This window comes from Mytilus californianus, unplaced genomic scaffold, assembly GCF_021869535.1.
Source record: "Mytilus californianus isolate M0D057914Y unplaced genomic scaffold, xbMytCali1.0.p SCAF_25, whole genome shotgun sequence".
Lineage (NCBI taxonomy): Eukaryota > Metazoa > Mollusca > Bivalvia > Mytilida > Mytilidae > Mytilus > Mytilus californianus.
In genome coordinates, this window is record NW_026262674.1 from 4,926,308 (window position 1) to 4,948,387 (window position 22,080).

General features: G+C 33.5%; 1 protein-coding gene across 2 annotated transcripts in view; it reads left to right on the plus strand.

Annotated features, from left to right (window-relative positions):
• Positions 1-22,080, plus strand: part of LOC127732560 (selenocysteine insertion sequence-binding protein 2-like) — a 57,794-nt gene that overhangs the window by 8,218 nt on the left and 27,496 nt on the right. For both annotated transcript variants that reach the window (XM_052241612.1, XM_052241611.1), the window contains exons 3-12: positions 1,964-2,034; positions 7,737-8,074; positions 8,657-8,750; positions 9,052-10,079; positions 11,645-11,729; positions 13,498-13,763; positions 14,458-14,541; positions 15,212-15,313; positions 16,033-16,103; positions 19,564-19,616. In XM_052241612.1, coding sequence (XP_052097572.1) covers positions 1,964-2,034; positions 7,737-8,074; positions 8,657-8,750; positions 9,052-10,079; positions 11,645-11,729; positions 13,498-13,763; positions 14,458-14,541; positions 15,212-15,313; positions 16,033-16,103; positions 19,564-19,616 — 2,192 coding nt within the window. The remainder of the gene's footprint in view (positions 1-1,963; positions 2,035-7,736; positions 8,075-8,656; positions 8,751-9,051; positions 10,080-11,644; positions 11,730-13,497; positions 13,764-14,457; positions 14,542-15,211; positions 15,314-16,032; positions 16,104-19,563; positions 19,617-22,080) is intronic.

The window sequence follows — 22,080 nt, forward strand, 5'->3', positions numbered from 1 at the left end:
TCTGACAGTAGCTTGGTACATGTAGAATATAGTTGGTTTTATCATCTGACAGTAGCTTGGTACATGTAGAATAGAGTTGGTTTTATCATCTGACAGTAGCTTGGTACATGTAGAATAGAGTTGGTTTTATCATCTGACAGTAGCTTGGTACATGTAGAATATAGTTGGTTTTATCATCTGACAGTAGCTTGGTACATGTAGAATATAGTTGGTTTTATCATCTGACAGTAGCTTGGTACATGTACATGTAGAATAGAGGTGGTTTTATCATCTGACAGTAGCTTGGTACATGTAGAATAGAGTTGGTTTTATCATCTGACAGTAGCTTGGTACATGTAGAATATAGTTGGTTTTATCATCTGACAGTAGCTTGGTACATGTACATGTAGAATAGAGGTGGTTTTATCATCTGACAGTAGCTTGGTACATGTAGAATATAGTTGGTTTTATCATCTGACAGTAGCTTGGTACATGTAGAATATAGTTGGTTTTATCATCTGACAGTAGCTTGGTACATGTACATGTACATGTAGAATAGAGGTGGTTTTATCATCTGACAGTAGCTTGGTACATGTAGAATAGAGTTGGTTTTATCATCTGACAGTAGCTTGGTACATGTAGAATATAGTTGGTTTTATCATCTGACAGTAGCTTGGTACATGTACATGTAGAATAGAGGTGGTTTTATCATCTGACAGTAGCTTGGTACATGTAGAATATAGTTGGTTTTATAATCTGACAGTAGCTTGGTACATGTAGAATATAGTTGGTTTTATCATCTGACAGTAGCTTGGTACATGTAGAATAGAGGTGGTTTTATCATCTGACAGTAGCTTGGTACATGTAGAATAGAGGTGGTATTATCATCTGCTTGTAATTTAAGAGAACTTCCAAAAAATACTGGTTCAAAAATAACAAAGATAAAAATAATTATGTTAATATAATAGTTTGTATAGTGGATATTTAAGTCAGGTGCTTTGATTTTTATTATACGACCGCAAAAATTTTTTTGGGATCGTATAATGTCGCCGTCGTCTGCGTTGTCGTCCTAAGACACATTGGTTTCCGGACAATAACTTTAGTTTAAGTGAATGGATCTCTATGAAATTTTTGTAAGAAGGTTCAATACCACAAAAGGAAGGTTGGGATTGATTTTGGGGATGATGGTCCCAACTGTTTAGAAAAAGGGGCCCAAAACAAGAATTTTTCTAGTTTCAGGATAATAACTTGTGTATAAGTATTTCGATTGCTCTCAAATTGTTCCACAATGTTTAATACCACAAGTAGAAGGTTGGGATTCATTTTAGGGGTTATGGGGGCCAACAGTTTATGTACTAATTGTGTGTAAGTGTATGGATCTCTCTGAAATTGTACTACAAAGGAAAGGCTGGGATTGAGTTTTGGGGTTATTGCTCCAAGGGGGGTTTCAAAAAGTTGGGGGGGGGGGGGGGATTTTTTCCCCAATTTTTTTAAGGGATTCATATTTTTTTTTCAAAATGTTTAAAATTTCGAATTTTTGAAAAGTTTCAAGAAGAAATCTTCAATTGCACAGTATTGCGCAGTGGATTTTTAAGATCTTTGACCACATTTATTTTGTGTCAAAAACCTATATTATGTCAAAAATTTGATCACAATCCAAATTCAGACAGTATCAAGCTTGAATATTGTGTCCAAATTTGCCCCAACTGTTCAGGGTTCGACCTCTGCGGTCCTATCAGGCTGCGCTCAGCGAAGCATTTTATCTTGAGTCTTATTGTGCTTAAAAGAAAAAGGTTGAAAAAAAGTAGGTGAGGGGTTTAAAATAGGGTAGGTCTGGTGAAAGTGAACACACATTATTTTTATTTCTAAATCAACACTATTCATAAACACGATTTAAAATAAAATTGAAACAATTAATGAGGAAGTTTTTTTTGTTGATATGAAAAATTACGTTATTAATGAAAGATATGGATTTTGTTTTCAGACTGGGTGGAAACCATGGCAACTGGTCCAGACAACATAGACCAAACAGATTTGGAAATAGAAACAATTCAGGTTTGACATACATTCATGAATTAAAAATATGCCTGTTTAATTGATATGAAGCATAATTTTTAATTTTGAAAATTACATGTTAAAAATAAGATGTGGTATGATTGCCCAACGTCCCGTCAAAATGGGGACGTTAAATATGATGCCTCATGTAAAGAGAGTGCAACACTCTTTGCATGTTAAGAACCCTTGCAGCAATTCTTTAATGGGTCTGTAGGTGGCCTGTTGCAAAGCTAAATTTCTGTCCCTATACAATATACCCTACATGCCCTAATTTTCCCGTGGCAGTCAAAATTTCCATGACCTTTATCCAGGAAGGCCTCTATTACAGGACCTACCTATTGTATTTATTGTTAATTTGTTCTCGTCCTGAACATGTATGAAATATTTGCCACTGGAAGTTAAGCAACCAACAATCAATCAATGGTTTGATTGCCAATGATTTGTCTATTATCAAAGAAAACTATATTATATAGGTAAAAACTGTTGAAGGCAAAAATAATCAGCAATATAAGAAAGTTCTACAAAATGCCAATATCATTGGTTGACTTCTTATTTGATATATTTTCCTTAGATGATAATTTTGGACTAAATTTCAACTTTTTGTCCATTATCTCAGAAACTTTATCATGTTTATAGTTATTGCTGGTGAATGATGATTTATGGTAAACTATGATAAATAGTTCGAAACTGTAAACAGCAGAAATAATAAAAAATGTAAGATCTACTAATATGCCAATACAACAACAACGATTTTGATGACTCTGTTAAGGAGTTATAGCCATAAATGTTGATTTTTGTATCGCCTGTGTTGAAAGTCGAGGAAAGCGAAACATAGGGATTGATTTTCTGGCGACGGTTTCGGCGGCGACGGCTTCGGCGACGACGGCGTCAACAATTGTGAAAAGTTAGTTTGATAGGAACTACTTGCGATAGATCATTGATATTTAATACAAAGTTGCATTACTATCAGTACATATTAGTTTGATGACTATTTTAAGGCCCTACCCCTTAGGACAAGGTCCAGTGACTTTGAATTAGTTAGCAATTTTCAATGTTAAGTTTTCTTCTTAAGTTAGATTAATAGGAACTATTACAATTTAGACAACAATATTTCTATAATGTTACATTACTGTCTGTACATCTCAGTTTGTCGACCATATTCAGGCCCTGCCCAGTAGATCTTGGTCTAGCATCTGAATTAATAAGCAATGTTGGTGTCCATCAGATTGTCTTTTTCTGATTTTTATGCCGACAGGCGAGGCATATCTCTGTGTCAACAGTTTATTGTCTAATTTTTCTGTCTGTCATATACACTTTTTATCTCCAATGGCTTTTCCAATCACTTGGTGTCCTGCGTGGTCCATCATTAAATTTTTTAAAGATCTTCTCCTCAGAAACTATTTAACCAATTTTATGCTTTAATGTAAAAAAAATTTTCATAATAAGTGAATGATCCTAATGACTTTTAGTGTAAAGTTTGTGGTCTTTTTTCCCAGTTAGTTAAAACATGGCTGCCATGGCTAGAAATAAAACTGAGGTAAAAGGCATGAATTGTCCTATATTTTGAAAACATTAACATAACATTTAGAGAAAATCTGACATAGGCAAATATGTTCAGAATGTCAAGATCTACATACTTCCTATTTTCACCAAAATTAACCGATGACTCCTGAAATGTAGATTTATTACTAATTATCATTTTTATGAAGATTATCTCAAAAGCTATGTTAGATAGGTAGAAACTGTTAATGGCAAAAATAATCAGTGATACAAGATCTACAATAATGCCAGTATGATGGAAACCATGAGGATTTTTTATACGCCCTTTTACGGGACGTACTATGGTATACCGTTGTCCGTCTGTTTGTCCGTCGTCAAATTAACCAATTTGCATGAAACTTTGGTGAATTGTTTATATCTATTGAGGTGAGCTGCCTTTCGATTTTTATAAATTTTAGATTTTACGTTTCCGAGTTGTGGGGTTTTATTCATTAAAAATGGGGGATTTTCCAGTTTTCGGACAATAATTCAAAAACACTTTCACCAATTTGCAAGAAACTTTGGTGAGTTGTTTATATCTAATGATGTGAGCTTTTCGATTTTTATGAATTTTAGACTTTACATTTCCGAGTTATGGGATTTTATTATGGGACAATAACTCAAAAGTGCTTTGAGTAGTTTTCATGAAACTTTGGTGACTGGTTTATATCTATTTAAATAAGGTCCCTTTAGTATATTTTATAAATTTCTGATATGACATTGAGGAGTTATGGAATTTATTCTTTGAAAAAGCGACGGGCGTATCATGCGCTCATGGCGCAGCTCTTTATTAAAGGATGTATTTCCTTTAATTGATGATTTTGAAGTTTTTGCCCATTATCTTATAATCTATAACAGATACTGGTAGGTAAAACCTGTAAACAACTAAAATGATTAGCAATACATGATCATGAAATCAGTCAATATGGCAGAAATAGTTAACTTACTCCTTTTAGGAGTTATTGCCCTTGAAGATGATTTTAAATCATTTTTTTTCAAAAACTTTTTGCAGAAATTTCTCAAATAGTCAGACCTACCAAAAATAATACTTATATTTCAGCTAACACGCTGAAAACATTTAGGATAGGCAGGTAGATGAATAATTTTGACTGGTTTAAACTGACAAAACAGTTTGACTTTGATCAGTCAAGGGTCTAACTTAAATAAGTTATTAGAGAAAAATAACATACATTTGTTATTGAGGGCTAACAAATCAAAAATCTGTGATAACATATGTATGTTACATGTTTCAAAGGGGCATTATACATCCTTTATTTTGTTAAATTGTGTACTAGTTCTATTGATATTATATTTGTCTTTATGTATATTAAACTTTAGAAAGATGTAACAGCTCATAGTTTGCCAATCATGCATAACACACCCATGTTATTACAGAAAAAATATGCCTGTAATAACTAAAGGGTGTTATTACAGCTTCTCTACATCTCTTCAAAGCCTTTTCTCCTACATATATCACAATGTATTTTAATTTATTGTAATAAATAATGATAAGAGCATGTAATGAGGTTCTGCGCAAGCTTCCTAGTCATTCCCAAGTGTTTCATGTAATAAGTTAAATGCCTGTAATAACTAAGCCTTGTTATTACAGCTAAGTTATCTGACACTTAAAAGCCTTGTCTCATTGATTTACCATGGTTGATCAAAAATGTATTAATTGAATTGGAAAATGAGTTTTCAAGGTTATGTATTAAGTTACTGCGCAAGTTTCAAGAATTCCCAAGTGCCCACTGAAAATTAAAAAAATTTGGTGGTACATTTAACTGATAACAAACATATGTTACTACAGATTAAGAGAAAGTATTCGTAATAACACATGTATATTACTTTTCTCTAATAACTTATTCAGGAATCGATCGTGTAGGTAGGGTTATCGGAAACACAAATATTTTAGAAGGCCTCAAATTTTTTTGACCCATTTAATTTTTTGTTTAAATTTCTGGTTATAATCATTGAAACAATATCAAATAAATAAATGAGCAACAAGACAGATTTTGGTAACATAGTTGCCATTCAACACACACAATCCTTATAAACCTTTATTTGGTATGTAGAATCATTTCAAGGTCAACATAGGTGTCAGACATTGTTCACCTGATGTTGACCTCATTTCATGGATCAGTGATCAATATTAAGTTTGCATGGTTAATCAGTTTCCCATTATACTTTAAGGAATAGGTCAACTATATTTGATCATCATATAGACATGATAGAATGATTGTAATATATGAAATGCCCTTCTAACAGGTTTCATTTGACCTTTACCTCATTTCTTTGCATCACCTATGATAGTTGAGGGGTATTACATTTTCTGGTATGTGGATCTGTCTTCGTCTGTCCATTGATATCCCTATTAGGTTAAATTTTTTTGTTGTCACATCAACTTGAAACTTGATACCCAAATTTCTTTTGATGTTAATATTAAATTATGTGCCAATTTATGGTTATGATATAAACATAAGAAGATGTTGTATGATTGCCAATGAGACAATAATTCACAAGAGACCAAATGACATAGGTTTTCATACCATCTTCAGGGGCATCGGTGGCCGAGTGGTCTAAGTAGTTATTACTGTAATCACTAGCTAGTCAACACTGAGGTTGTGAGTTCGAACACCGCTTGTCCGGGTGCACTCGACTCCAATCTTAATTGACTAGGATTGTCAGTTTTCCTATCGAAGGTCGGTGGTTTTCTCCGGGCAGTCCAGCTTCCTCCACCAATAAAAACTGGCTGCCACGAAATAGCCCAAAAGCGGTGCTTAAAAGTGGTGTTAAAACACCAAATATCACAATCAAATCATACCATCTTCAGCTATGAGCAAAACCCATACAGCCTAGGAACCTATAACAGGCCCTGACATAATAAAACCCATACATCATAGGAACCTATAAAAGGCCCTGACATAACAAAACCCATACAGCCTAGGAACCTATAAAAGGCCCTGATATAACAAAACCCATACAGCCTAGGAACCTATAAAAGGCTCTGACACAACAAAACCCATACAGCCTAGGAACCTATAAAAGGCCCTGACATAACAAAACCCATACAGCCTAGGAACCTATAAAAGGCCCTGACATAACAAAACCCATACAGCCTAGGAACCTATAAAAGGCCCTGACATAACAAAACCCATACAGCCTAGGAACCTATAAAAGGCCCTGACATAACAAAACCCATACAGTCTAGGAACCTATAAAAGGCCCTGACATAGCAAATCCCATACAGCCTAGGAACCTATAAAAGGCCCTGACATAACAAACCCCATACATCATAGGAACCTATAAAAGGCCCTGACATAACAAACCCCATACAGCCTAGGAACCTATAAAAGGCCCTGACATAACAAAACCCATACAGCCTAGGAACCTATAAAAGGCCCTGACATAACAAAACCCATACAGCCTAGGAACCTATAAAAGGCCCTGACATAACAAAACCCATACAGCCTAGGAACCTATAAAAGGCCCTGACATAGCAAATCCCATACAGCCTAGGAACCTATAAAAGGCCCTGACATAACAAAACCCATACAGCCTAGGAACCTATAAAAGGCCCTGACATAGCAAATCCCATACAGCCTAGGAACCTATAAAAGGCCCTGACATAACAAAACCAAAACAGCCTAGGAACCTATAAAAGGCCCTGACATAACAAATCCCATACAGCCTAGGAACCTATAAAAGGCCCTGACATAACAAAACCCATACAGCCTAGGAACCTATAAAAGGCCCTGACATAACAAAACCCATACAGCCTAGGAACCTATAAAAGGCCCTGACATAACAAAACCCATACAGCCTAGGAACCTATAAAAGGCCCTGACATAACAAAACACATACAGCCTAGAAACCTATAAAAGGCCCTGACATAACAAAATGTAAAACAACTTAACCTTGGAAATAAACTTATGTACAAAGCAATAAACAAAAACCAAATATGATACACAGCAACCTGTTTTTACATTTCACTGAACATAAAAAATGTGATAGTGCAAGTAGGTCATGGTGTCCTGTGGACAGATATTCTTGGAATAAATCTTTGTGATTACTTTAGTAAAACTTTATCTTAAAGACTTTCAAAATAGAATTTAATCATGATAAAAATATAAGTAAGTAATGTTACATTTATTGATTTTTTTCAGGTCACCATGGAAACAGATTTCCTACTCCAAACAAATTTTCAGAACCACCATTGTTCCCATTCACATCACCACCACCTCAAGATCCATATTTCAATCAGTTCATGCCACCTCCAAATAATTTTCTCATCAATAATATGACATCTCTTCCTGTCATGCCCAGTGATGGAGAGTCAGGATTTGAAAATGATATCAACAGCAATAATTTCTCATCAAACAGCAGACGCAGACGAAATCAAAGAGATAAAAACAGTAACAATATTAATAACAATATATGGCGATCCAATGAGAGTATAGGAACAGATGATAGTGGGAGGAAAACAGACAGTTCTAATAGACAGGTAACATAACAAACACAGAGTTCTAATAGACAGGTAACTTAACAAGAACCTGTCTAAAATCACAGCAAAGCAGGTTTTTCTTACATTAATTAGCGGCATTGTTAAAACATTCAAGTGCCATAACTCATGTACGACTAATGTTATATTCAAAACAACTTAACCTTAATTTTGTCATGAGAATGAAATCTATAAGAATAAGGCAAGGATAATAAAGTGCCATTTGCCAATAACTCAAAAAGAAGAAGTCAAAATCTCCATTTTCAGACTTTACCTCAATTTTTGTCATCAATGTATTAAAATGAGAAAAGCATTTTTTGATAGTTATTGCATGGTTAGAGCTGAAAATGCCTGTCCACTGACTCTACACTTTTTGGACCATTAAATACAAATGGATTCCAGTTAAAATTATGCAATGCTATTTAAAAAGAAATGAGAAATGTCATTAGTTTGTAATTTATATGTTAAAAACATGCACAGAGGACTTATTTAAGTAGCATGCAATGATTTAATGATTAACTAAACATTATAATCCCAAGAAACTAGTTTCAGATGGCTTTTAAGACGTTTTCTTGTTTTTTTCAGCGAAGAAGAACAAATTCAGGCAAAAAGGGAGGAAGTAAGAAAGATTCTCCAAGAGCTCCTGTTTTAGTTCTGTATGAGCGAGAAGTGCAAACAGGTTTGCTATGTTTATTTTGGAGGATTTTTATACCAAAAAAAAACCAAATTGATTAACAGAAAAAAAATGGTGGTATAGAATTGTTTGGTTATTAAATACCAAAATTAAAAATAAAAATATTTTGCCGGCAAACTTCACTTGTAATTAGCCCATTTATACGGAAAAAAAATTAATTGTTCTTCAGAATTTTATGATGTTGAATGTAAATTCAGTTTATTTTAATTGCAGAATTAAGAAAAAGTATTCTGGTAAAAATTACATTTGTTATAAATAACAATTGATTGGTTTGTTCATTTTGTAGATTTTTCCGAGAACTTTGCATATAAGACTTTAGAGGAGCATCCGAGTTCATTATACCGTAAATCACATAGAAGAAATATGCGACAAAATGACAATAGAGAACGGGATATCAATTCAGACAGTGGTTACTCAAGTCCTCTTCATAAGAGAAACCAGATAACAATTGGTACCCAATCTGATTCTACACTGTCATGGAAGTTGACCTCTAATTCTATCCAATCAGATGATCCATCTATAGTTCATGCTGCAACAGTTCCTCAGCAAAAGTTTTCCTATGCTTTCATTGCTCAAAAAGAACCTAGTCCAAGACCTGTGATAAACCAAGATAATCAGAAGAGTGCAGAAAGTGTAAGAACAGGACAACAGAAATCATCAAATAATCAAAACAAAGGAAAACCAAGTTCTGGAAACCATGGAAATAGATCACATGATTCTCAATTAGCCAATAGGAACACTTCTAATACATATGATTTAAATAATCAACATATCAACAAACATGCCAACAAAAAATCAGAAGTTAGTGATAAATTTCAGGGAGATATTCAAACAAAAAGAAATCAGGTGAGAAAGACTGGACAAACAAACTCTGATGAGGAAACAAGAGGCTTCTCAAGGAAAGGAACTACTTCCTTAGATGAAAATGATTATGGATTTTCAAGGACTAAAAATTTACGCTTGGATAAGCAAGGTGAAAGAAAACAATCGCATGAATCAAATTTTAATAAAAACATTCTGAAGGAGGACAAAAAGAAGGAAAATGGAGAGAATTTAGAAAATGAATTTATTGGAAATGAAGCCGCAGGTGAAAGTGGAGCACAGGGCAAAAAGAAACGTAGACGACGAAGAAAACGAAAAAAGAAGAGCACAGATGACCCAGCAGATTCACAAGATGAAGCTGATCTTGAACCAAAACAGGAAGTGGAGCTACATTTTGAAGATGTGGAAGAATTTCCTGACTTAAGTAGTGCTAAAGCTTTAAGCAATAAGTCTTCTGCTGTAGGAATATCTTATAGTGCCATATTACAGACTGTAAGTTTTGATTTTTAGCCAGAGGTTAATGGAGGTTATTTTGATTTCTTTTTTTAATTGACTGAAGGCATCAGGGTTCTCACTGAGGCAAGTCCGTGAGTACTGGCATGGACTCGTGAAAATCTGTCTGGACTCATCATTTTGAAAACTGGTGAGTCCAAAGATGCATCAAAATTGTAAAATGCTATATCAACTGAGCACATCATTTTATAACAAGTGTTTATAAAATAATCTAAATTTGATATCATTTCCATGCTCAATTTCGTCTATGAGACTGAAATAATGAAAATTATAACATGTATAACAGCAGTAAAATTTCATCTTCCTACTTTTAGACTCCCCTGGAATTGCTTAAAAAATCCTTAGTAAGAACCCTAGGCATTTAATTTAATCCCATTATAATAATTTCAATAACGCATGCTTAAAAACCTGGAACTACAGGACTAAATTCTTTTTACAACATTTAGAATTTTGCTATGAGACATGTATCTGTGAAAAAATTTGGTCAAACCATGCACTACATTGTTTCAGTATGGTCTAAGGGAGATAACTCAACAAAATTTGCAGCAGTATTCTAATTCATTAAAAGTGCAATTTAAAACTTAACATGAAAATTACAGACATAAGGCAGGGACCACCACACTGTTGCTGAGAATAAAATAAAAATAAAAATAGTCATTTGAATTGAATATTGGTTTGTTGTGCTACATATATCTCAAGATTTATTCATTCAAATAAACAAGTTCTTCAATGCTTTTGATAGCATGTCTTTGCTTAACATTAGCTTATTATAGCAAAAATATTGCAAAATACAGTGCCAATATACAAGTACATGTATATATGTCATAAATGTTATGTGTTACCTAGAAATCAGGGTAGTGGGTCGAAATTCTCAAGTATCAGCTGTTTTTAAACTCATACGCTATGATCAATTATGATAATTGTAATGATGAATGAATATACCCTGATTTGTACTATAACAACATGCTCAGTAAGATTTTTTAAATGTTCTGAAGAGAAGCAGCATATTCCAATTTTTGAATCTTTGGTTTGACCCAACCTTAGCTCTAGATTGCTCTGAATTATAAAGGCCTGTTTGGAAAATGGTCAGAACAATGGCAGGACAGACCCTAGAAAACAATCTCAAAATTTCTTGGTTTATCTTTTAGGGCAAGATTTGTGCTCTCCATTGTTTATCATTCGACTGCCATGACAAAGTCATTACACTATTTACAGAATTAACTTTCATTTAATGATTGTATGGCCTACCAATAAAACTGCAATATTTTATTAAAGTAGATTTAACATTGAATTCTACAAGGGACAAGCGACAGTAACATTTGGAAGACCAAAAGCTTCATTGCACTTGTAGGATTGAATAAGTTTAAATTTTCATAGACTAAAAAATAATAATATCTGACATGAAAACTGGTCTCATGATTTAAGTTAGCAACAAAAAACAAATCTATGATTTACAAATGAAAGTAGAGTCCCTGAATTGGATACCTCGGGTATCTATAATTTGTTGAAAAAAAAAATTATAAATGACCTTGTGTTGATTTCAGGTACCTGTTAGCAGGCCTTCTACAGTAGAGAGGAATAAAACAAGTTCCTCCGAAGATTCTCCAAGAAAAGATAACTCTAGTTTGGGTAAGATAAGATAATGGTTTATATAAGTTATTATTTCTACATTACCTGTAGATTGACACCACATGCCATTGGTGGTTAATTTTGTAATAAGGCCAAACAAAAATATATGTCGAACTCAAGCCATAAAAAAAGGATCAGTCATTCTAATGTTTTTTTGGGGGAAAGTGGGAGAGCGTTTCAACTAAATCTGGAAATATTAGATGTTTTCACTAGAAAGTCCACTGCAGATTTACACAAAACTTCTTGTAATTCATGTAATTTCCAATGTTCTGACAAAACTTTCTCTTGATTATAGTCACAAGATAGTAAATCATATTACAAATTTGACTGAATAAAAGACCACATCCACAAAAATGGGCACCTGCTCACAATGGACAGTCTTGGATCCCCCAATGTATTTCTTTATTTGATTGTCCTTTATAGAGGGAATTTGCAATTTTAGGTCTGACATAAAAATAATTTCTATTTTAAAGCCTTGCATTCCTTTAATCATTCTTGATTGATTGTACAATAGCAGTGTTCCAGCTAGGATTTCAAAAGGGCAGGGAGCCAATCATGAAAAGGGCACTTTAGCACGATGATTGATATTTCAAAAAGGGCATGTCAAACATTGTCTTATGTTAACTGCAGGGGTTTCAGCTAGGAGTTTAGTCACTTTTACGCTAGATGAAAATCAACCTTATTTTGGGTAACAGTATTAAAGGGACCATGCAAGGACGTATATCACTAGCTCAGCCTTCCCTAGAACATTTGATGCATGATAGGTCTAAGGTTAAGTTGCAATGCAGAGCGCAGCGGCGTTATGTAGAATTATTTTTATTTCATTAGTGAAATGAATTGTGCATGTCCTTTAAAATACTACACTAGATCTGCAAAACTTTTTTCCAAGGGCCAGTAGAAATTTTAAGGCCCAACCAGGGTATTTTTACTACAGGTACATACTTATTTATAGTCTTGAATGTTCTTTTAAAGGCAATAATATATCATGTATATGTTTGAAATGCCTAATACATGTAGCCCAGTGTTTCTGATTATGATAAAAATAATAAATGAATTATAATAAACCACATTGAGATTTTCAGAATTAAAATCCATTTAACCATGTCTTTTCAGACTGTTAAACTTATATTTGTAATATTATATGTAAAAAATATATAAAAAATCCCCCCCCCCCCCCCTTCCTTTTCCATTTTACACATCCCTAGAGAAATATTGAAATTGAAATGCTGACTGACCGAATTAAATGAAAAAAATTATTATAATGGTCAATTATGAAGTTTCATTAACGGATTAATGAATTTTGACATGAATTTGACAGTTGGAATAAAATTAGCCCGATTATTGAGTCCTCATAAAAGTACCAAATGAACATGTTTCAACCTTTGACCTATATTATCCTGTTTTAGATTTTGCAATAAAGTTGATGGGTTCCTATAAACTAAGGTTAAAAAAAAATATCTATCAAACAAACACAAAACACATGAAAACATACAGATATGCAGGTATTAACAAAAATTAACAAGTTATGTGGTTCCATCAACAACCTATTTATAAACCTGTCTTTAAACTGCCTTCCCATGGGTGCCCTTTATAGACAGGTTTAACTGAAATGTTGTACATATGCTCTAACTATTTTATTTGTAATCCAAATTATTTTTTAGGTTTTCCCTCAAAGATTATAGACTTTGACATTTCTTTATGTGTGGGGAGGGTTATGTATCATTTTGTAAGCTTTGCAAGTAGTACCTCTAGTAATTATCTTTAACAGAAGACAAAGGTACAAGAGCAAGCAGAAGAAGAAGGAAAAGAAAAGATATACTCAATACGGCAGCTGAGAATGAACTGGCAGAGATAGGCCTAGAACAGCAAATGTTGAAAGAACAATGTCTAAAAACCCAAGGACAAAAAAGTCACAAAGATGAGAAAGGACAGACACCTGGAATATTGAAAGTTAATCCAAAAGCTCAGAATTCTGGAAAAAAATCAAAACAAAATGTGTCATTAGATCTTGGGGCTGTTATTGATGCACTAGAGGTAATTCAGTAACAAGGATTGCTTAGATGTGTCTATTTCTCATGTTTTCAAATCATCTCACTTTCTCCTAGGCTATCATGCATATCTGTAATAATAATTCTGTCATCTATCTGTATGATGATCAACCTCCAAGATGTATTAGTAAATATGAAAATAAGAAGATGTGATATGATTGCCAATGAGACAACTCTCCACCAGATACCAAATGACATAGAAGTTAACAAGTAAACATTGCAAACAAATTTTACATCATTGAGAGCTGTAAAGATTTAAAAACAAATTCATGATTTTGAAACATCAGCTTAGGGTTCCATTAAAGCGATAGGAAGAAGTACCAGTTTCCTCAAAAAGAAGTTCAGGAAATAATTGCCTAAAAGACCATTTTTATATTACCAAATTTTGACTCCAGAGCATATTGTTTTTCAACAGGTTACTTTCTCTGGGGTAGGACATTCTGGTATTCAGTCACGTAAGAGCAACTGAAAGAAGTAAATTGAAGCTTAAAAAGTAGTGCAATTTGGGATATAAATTATCTGTTTTCCAATAATTTTCCCGTGTATAGAAAACATAAAAAAGGTTTGTAAAAGGTTCGGACTGGACAATTACGAATTGATTCCTTTTTTTATTGGTAAAAAGTTAAATTGAAATTTATTAAAAAAAAAACATGTTGATCAAAATACTATTATCATTGCAGCAAAAAAAGACAATAAGTTTAACATCTGGTGCTAGAACAGAACAAAAAGTCAAAGCGGAACAACCAAAGAACAAAGAGGAACAGGTAGGTCAATATATCTAATTTGTCCAGTTGATTCAGGATATGAACAAGAAGAAAAAGGGGGTTTAACCTGCAACAGGGCAGACACCAAACAATAAGACACATAGACACAATAGAAATATTGTAATGACTGTCCCATATTAAAAGTGATTGTTTTGGAAATGTCATTTGTTAAACCTTCAAAGAATTGAATCCTTCATTTTGTAATTTTGTTGGTGCCTAAAAGCATTGACGAAATCACATTAAGTATGAAGTACAGAAACTAAACATGTGAATGTTCAACTTTTTTACAACCTGATAGATTTACAACTAGAAGCATTCAATTCATATAATTACATTTTTATTGTACAACCATTAAACTACTAGTTTGATCAAGCCTTTCATTTGTTTTTCTATGCATTGTTTTAATGTTGTCATGGATAGCATGTACAGTCAAAGATTTTATGCAAAATTGATATTTGACTTCTGGAATGCCTCAGCAAATCAAAATTACAGAATCATATGAATCTTCTATGCAATGTCAACATGGTCAAATGATACACCACAAAAATAATCCTGAAGAACAGCTGCAACTGATTCTTGACATTGGACAGGCTGAGAAATCCAGTTTTTTAACTTCCCCATGTAAAAATAATTAAACATACTTGATAAGAAATATTTGCTGTTTTTGTAGAAATCCAAAGGAAGTCACAATGTTTTAGATGCTAGTGCTCCTATAAAACGTGGAAAAGAGAGAGAAACGCCAAAGGCAAAGAAACCCAGTCCATTAAAAAAGGTTAGATTAAAACATGTGTCAGTGTCATATTTAGAACTTTTTATGCCCCCACCACTAGGCGAAGGGGGCATTAAGTGTTACACTTGTCCGTCCGTACGTACGTCCCAAAATTGGTTTTCATTCTCTACCTTTAGTTTGCCTCAACCTAATGTTATGAAACTTATACACAATGCTTATTACCAGAAAACACAGATCAAGTTCGAATTTGGATGGCATCACTTTTACAGTTCTCTAGTTATGTCCCTTTATAACGTTATATGCAAGCAAAGGCATCATCTGTGTCCCATCGACACATTCTCCATTTATTTCTTTTAATGCTGAAACCCAATTCATGTCATGAATATTACCTCAGTTTTATTTCTTTATGTTAGTATAGATACTACAGAGGATTAATGATTTATTGATGATATTTTGTAACAGCTTCTCTCTAGAAGGTATATTTATTTAGTCCAGCATCCCCCAAGTTGTTTTTGGTTCATGTCTGTCATATTTGGCTCTTAGTTTTCTCATTTAACTGTTTCACATTTTTCATGTCAGGGCCTTTAATGGCTAACTAGGGTTTTCTCATCTTGAATGCTGAATGGTGACTTATAACTGCTTATATCTTCGTTATTGAACTCTGCTAGCTAGTTGTATTATTAGCAATCGTACAACATCTCTTTATTTTTATATTTTTATGTGACCTTTTACCCCATACTTATTTTCCAATTTTTTTGTAGGTGATATTGAAAGAGAGAGAAGAGAAGAAACATTTAAAGATGTTAGAAGGAACAGAATCAGGATCAACAGAGTAGGTATTATAAAGGACAGAGTAACTCATCATAAATAATTACTGAAAAGAATAGAGAATGGAAATGGGGGAATGTGTGAAAGAGACAACAACCAAACCAACGAGCAGAAAACAGCTAAAGGCCACCAATGGGTCTTCAACGCAGCCAGAAAATCCATTTCACTGAGGCGAGCTTCAGCTGGCCCCTAAACAATAATGTATACTAGCTAAGCGAAATGGACGCCACACTAAACTCCACAATATGTAAATGAACCAAAATTTTTAAAAAAAAACATGCAAGACTGACAAAGGGTAGAGGTTCCTGACTCATCTCTTAGTCATGTTTACCTTTCAGTTTGTTGTTGGTAGAAAAACTAATATTTTTGGTAAACAACATGTGTTTTTTATTGAGTGATATATTTTTACTTACTGACCTCCTGTAGAAGAACGTTTGTTGTGTTTATTACTTGTAGAAAGACTGAAAATTGTGCATAAAAATTTAAGTCAAATAATGGTATATTTGTAATTAGGGCTATTCCATTAAAATGTATGTTAAAGGGTAGGAAGGGACTTTCAAAATATCCCTATAACCAAGAACCATTTTTATACGACCGCAAAAAAATTTTTGTGGTCGTATATTGGTATGACGTTGGCGTCGTCGTCGTCGTCTGGCGTCGTCCTGCGTCGTCCGAAGACACATTGGTTTTCGCACTCTAACTTTAGTTTAAGTCAATGGATCTCTATGAAATTTTACCACAAGGTTCAATACCACAAAAGGAAGGTTGGGATTGATTTTGGGGGTTATGGTACCAACAGTAAAGGAATTAGGGGCCAAAAAGGGGCCAAAAATAAGCATTTTTGTAACTTCCAGACATAACTTGTGTGTTAGTGTATGGATCTCTCTGACATTGTACCACAAGGTTCCATATCACAAAAGGAATGCTGGGATTGATTTTGGGGGTAATTGCCTCAAAATTTTAGGAATTAGGGGCCAAAAAAGGGGCAAAAAACAAGCATTTTTCTAGTTTCATGACAATAACTTGTGTGTAAGTGTATGGATCTTTCTGAAATTGTACTACAGGGTTCCATATCATAAAGGGAAAGCTGGAATTGAGTTTGGGGGTAATTGCCGAAACGTTTAGGAATTGGGGGCCAAAAAGGGGCCAAAAATAAGCATTTTTCTAGTTTCCAGACAATAACTTGTGTTCAAGTGTATGGATCTCTCTATAATTGTACTGCAAGGTACCATACCACAAAGGGAAGGCTGGGATTGATGATGGGGGTAATTGCCTCAATATTTTAGGAATTAGGGGCCAAAAAGGGGCAAAAAACAAGCATTTTTCTAGTTTCAGGACAATAAATTGTGTGTAAGTGTATGGATCTTTCTGAAATTGTACTACAAGGTTCCATATCACAAAGGGAAAGCTGGGTTTGAGTTTGGGGGTAATTGCCCTAAACGTTTAGGAATTTGGGGCCAAAAAACACATTTTTCTAGTTTCCAGACAATAACTTGTGTTCAAGTGTATGGATCTCTCTGAAATTGTACTGCAAGGTACCATACCACAAAGGGAAGGTGAGGATTAAGTTTGGGGGTGATGAATCATAAGGGGGTTCAAAAAATTTGGGGGGGAGGATTTATTTTTTTCCTTTTTTTTTTTCTTTTAAAATTTTCCATTTTAAGCTGGTTATTTCTGATTTATATTTAAAAGCAAATAATAATGATATGGTAGGAGATACACACCAAACAGGATGTGTAAATTATTATATAATAAGTATTGTGCAATAGCAAGAAATTTTCAATTGCACAGTATTGCACAATAGCAAGAAATCTTCAATTGCACAGTATTGCGCAATAGCAAGAAATCTTCAATTGCACAGTATTGCGCAATAGCAAGAAATATCCAATAGCACAATATTGCGCAATAGCAAGAAATTGTCAATTGTACAGTATTGCGCAATAGCAAGAAATATTTAATTGCACAGTATTGTGCAAAAGAAGATACTTCCTATAAATTGCTTATTTCTTGACCAATTTCAATGGGGTTTTATTCTTGAATTCTTGGGGTTCTTTAATATGCTGAATCTAACCGTGTATTTAGATTTTGGATTTTGGGCCCCGTTTTTAAATTGGTCCACATTGAGGTCCAAAGGGTCCAAAATTAAACTTTGTTTGATTTCATCAAAAATTGAATTATTTGGGTTCTTTGATATGCCCAATCTAACCGTGTATTTAGATTCTTAATTTTTGGTTCCGTTTTCAAATTGGTCTACATTAAGGTCCAAAGGGTCCAAAATTAAACTTTGTTTGATTTCAACAAAAATTGAATATATGGGGTTCTTTGATATGCTGAATCTAACCATGTATTTAGATTTTTGATTTTTGGGCCCCGTTATCAACTTTGTCCACATTGAGGTCAAAAGGGTCCAAAATTAAACTTTGTTTGATTTCATCAAAAATTGAATTCTTGGGGTTCTTTGATATGCTGAATCTAACCATTTATTTAGATTTTGGATATTAGACCATAATAGGTGAATGTCCAATTTAAAATTTTTAAGCTCTTAGACCACATTCATTCTGTGTCAGAAACCTATGCTGTGTCAATATTTAATCACAATCCAAATGCAAAGCTGTATCAAGCTTGAATGTTGTGTCCATACTTGCCCAAACTGTTCAGGGTTCGACCTCTGCGGTCGTATCAAGCTGCACCCTGCGGAGCATTTTATTTAGATAGTTTTGCATAATGGTAATAGACGCATACTGAAAAAAGACCCATGATCCACGTTCAATAATTAAACTTCCCTTCCTACCTGCCCACATACATTTTAATGGAATAGCCCTTACAGACATTGGTAACATCCACTTCATTTGAACTTTGGTGGATAGTTGTCTCATTGGCAATCATACCAAATCTCCTTATTTCTATATTGGTGTATAGTCATGTGCTTCTTTTAAATTGAAATAGTGCAGATACAAAACTTTACCCTTCTAATTTTGGTAATGATTGGTTCAAAAGATATTATCTGAAACTCTAAATAACAATTTTGGCTACTATATATTTACTTGACTACTATATATTTACTTGACTACTATATATATACTTGACTACTATATATTTACTTGGCTACTATATATTTACTTGACTACTATATATTTACTTGGCTACTATATATTTACTTGACTACTATTTACTTGACTACTGTATATTTACTTGACTACTATATGTTTACTTGACTACTATATGTTTACTTGACTACTATATGTTTACTTGACTACTATAATTATGTTTACTTGACTACTATATGTTTACTTGACTACTATATGTTTACTTGACTACTATATGTTTACTTGACTACTATATGTTTACTTGGCTACTATATGTTTACTTGGCTACTATATGTTTACTTGGCTACTATATGTTTACTTGGCTATTATATGTTTACTTGGCTACTATATGTTTACTTGGCTACTATATATTTACAGAGCAGCTGTTGGTATTGGTGTTGTAAGTGCTGAAAGTGATCTGTCTCAAGATGGTAAGTGCTCACAACATATCACAACACATGTATTTGTACATAGAAGATAGTAAGTGCTCACAACATATCACAACACATGTATTTGTACATAGAAGATAGTTAGTGCTCACAACATATCACAACACATGTATTTGTACATAGAAGATGGTAAGTGCTCACAACATATCGAAACACATGTATTTGTACATAGAAGATGGTAAGTGCTCACAACATATCACAACACATGTATTTGTACATAGAAGATAGTAAGTGCTCACAACATATCGAAACACATGTATTTGTACATAGAAGATGGTAAGTGCTCACAACATATCACAACACATGTATTTGTACATAGAAGATAGTAAGTGCTCACAACATATCACAACACATGTATTTGTACATAGAAGATAGTAAGTGCTCACAACATATCGAAACACATGTATTTGTACATAGAAGATGGTAAGTGCTCACAACATACCACAACACAAGTATTTGCAGTGATTTTGCTAGCGCTCGTCATTTTCGTCATTTACGAAACGGTTTTCAAAATGACGAAAGTATTCCAAATCAATTTCGTCACTTAAATTTGGAAAGAGTAAAAATATTTTCACATGAAAATACTATAATTCTACCTGTCTTATTGTTTCTGACAAGTTTATGACCCTCAGCTAATTAACATTTACAACAGGTGTTATAAGTTGTGATTACAGATAATCCGCTTATTGCCATCGGATGGGTCACTAATCCGTTAATTATTTATCAACCTCATAATTATTTTCCCCAGTAAAATCAGTCAGTCGGCATTTCAATTTCAATATTTATCAAACAAGCACAATTTGCAGTTCGTTTGTTGTAGTTTCGTCATTTGAGTTTTCCCTCAGACAGTTCGCATTTAAATTTCAATATTTCTCAAACGATCACAATTTGCAGTTCGCTTGTCGTAGTTTCGTCAAATGAACGTATTTTCGTCATTTTGATATAACTTTTAATCAAAAACTTTCGACAATTTGGATTAAAAAGATAAACTTTATTCATAACAATCAGAAATGTTTTCACGAGTCAAACAGGTGCTTCCTTTATGATGAACTGCGCATGCACGAAAGTATTCTTATGAATTTAAAGACACTAAAACGTAAAATATGAAATAATCAAGTATCAAACTAAAGGAGAGAGACAAATATAGTTCTTCTTTAGCAAATTTAATTTAAAAACTGATAATTTCCTGCCTTTTTTAAACACGAACCAATCCGTAGATGAATCCGGATTCATTCTGAATTTATTACCCACTTGTCACTTCCCGTTTTCATTTCATTTGGAAATCGAAAGTAAACGTGATCTATTCATGATAAATTTACAATTTAAAATCATTAGAATTGTTCCAATAAGGATTTGTACAAATCCTTGGTTCCAACTTTATAGAATTAATTCTAAATATCGATTTACAATGTTTTTAAGGTGCCACATCAGTCAAATCATGCAGTAACTGCAAAGTATGCCAAAGTCCTTCAAAGTCTGACAAAGATGTATAGATAGTAATATACATCCTAGGTCCCTTGTTGCTACCCAAAATAAGGTTGATTTTCATCCCGCGCAAAAGTGACTAAAGCCCTCAAAATCCTAGCTTAAACCCTGAGTATTTGTACATAGAAGATGGTAAGTGCTCACAACATACCGCAACACATGTATTTGTACATAGAAGATGGTAAGTGCTCACAACATATCGCAACACATGTATTTGTGCATAGAAGATGGTAAGTGCTCACAACATATCGCAACACAAGTATTTGTACATAGAAGATGGTAAGTGCTCACAACATATCGCAACACAAGTATTTGTACATAGAAGATAGTAAGTGCTCACAACATATCACAACACAAGTATTTGTACATAGAAGATGGTAAGTGCTCACAACATATTGCAACACATGTATTTGTACATAGAAGATGGTAAGTGCTCACAGCATATCGCAACACAAGTATTTGTACATAGAAGATGGTAAGTGCTCACAACATATCACACCACAAGTATATGTACATAGAAGAGGGTAAGTGCTCACAACATATCACAACACAAGTATTTGTACATAGAAAGAAAAATGTATCCATTGTGCTATATATAGGGTTATTATAAGAAGATTTTTCTATTTCTCATGCCTCCAGATAATCACTGATCTTTTTAATTTTAATGGTCCAAGGGAAATAACTCTAAAATTATTTATAGCTGCAGTAGTATTTTATTTAAGCAAATGTTTGCAGCCAGTTTAACATGGTTAAAGCTTGCTTGAAGAAGAATAAAACAATGTTGTCTGATTTTCATTTATTTCTGGAAACACACACATTTAAAATAATTATATAAATTTATATTTCATTATAAGGAGAGTTACAACTGTTTTATTTAATAACTTTGATGACTTGAACAAATTAAGATATTAATAAAAATTTTGACTTCATATATCCACATCATTTTATTATTACATTTTAG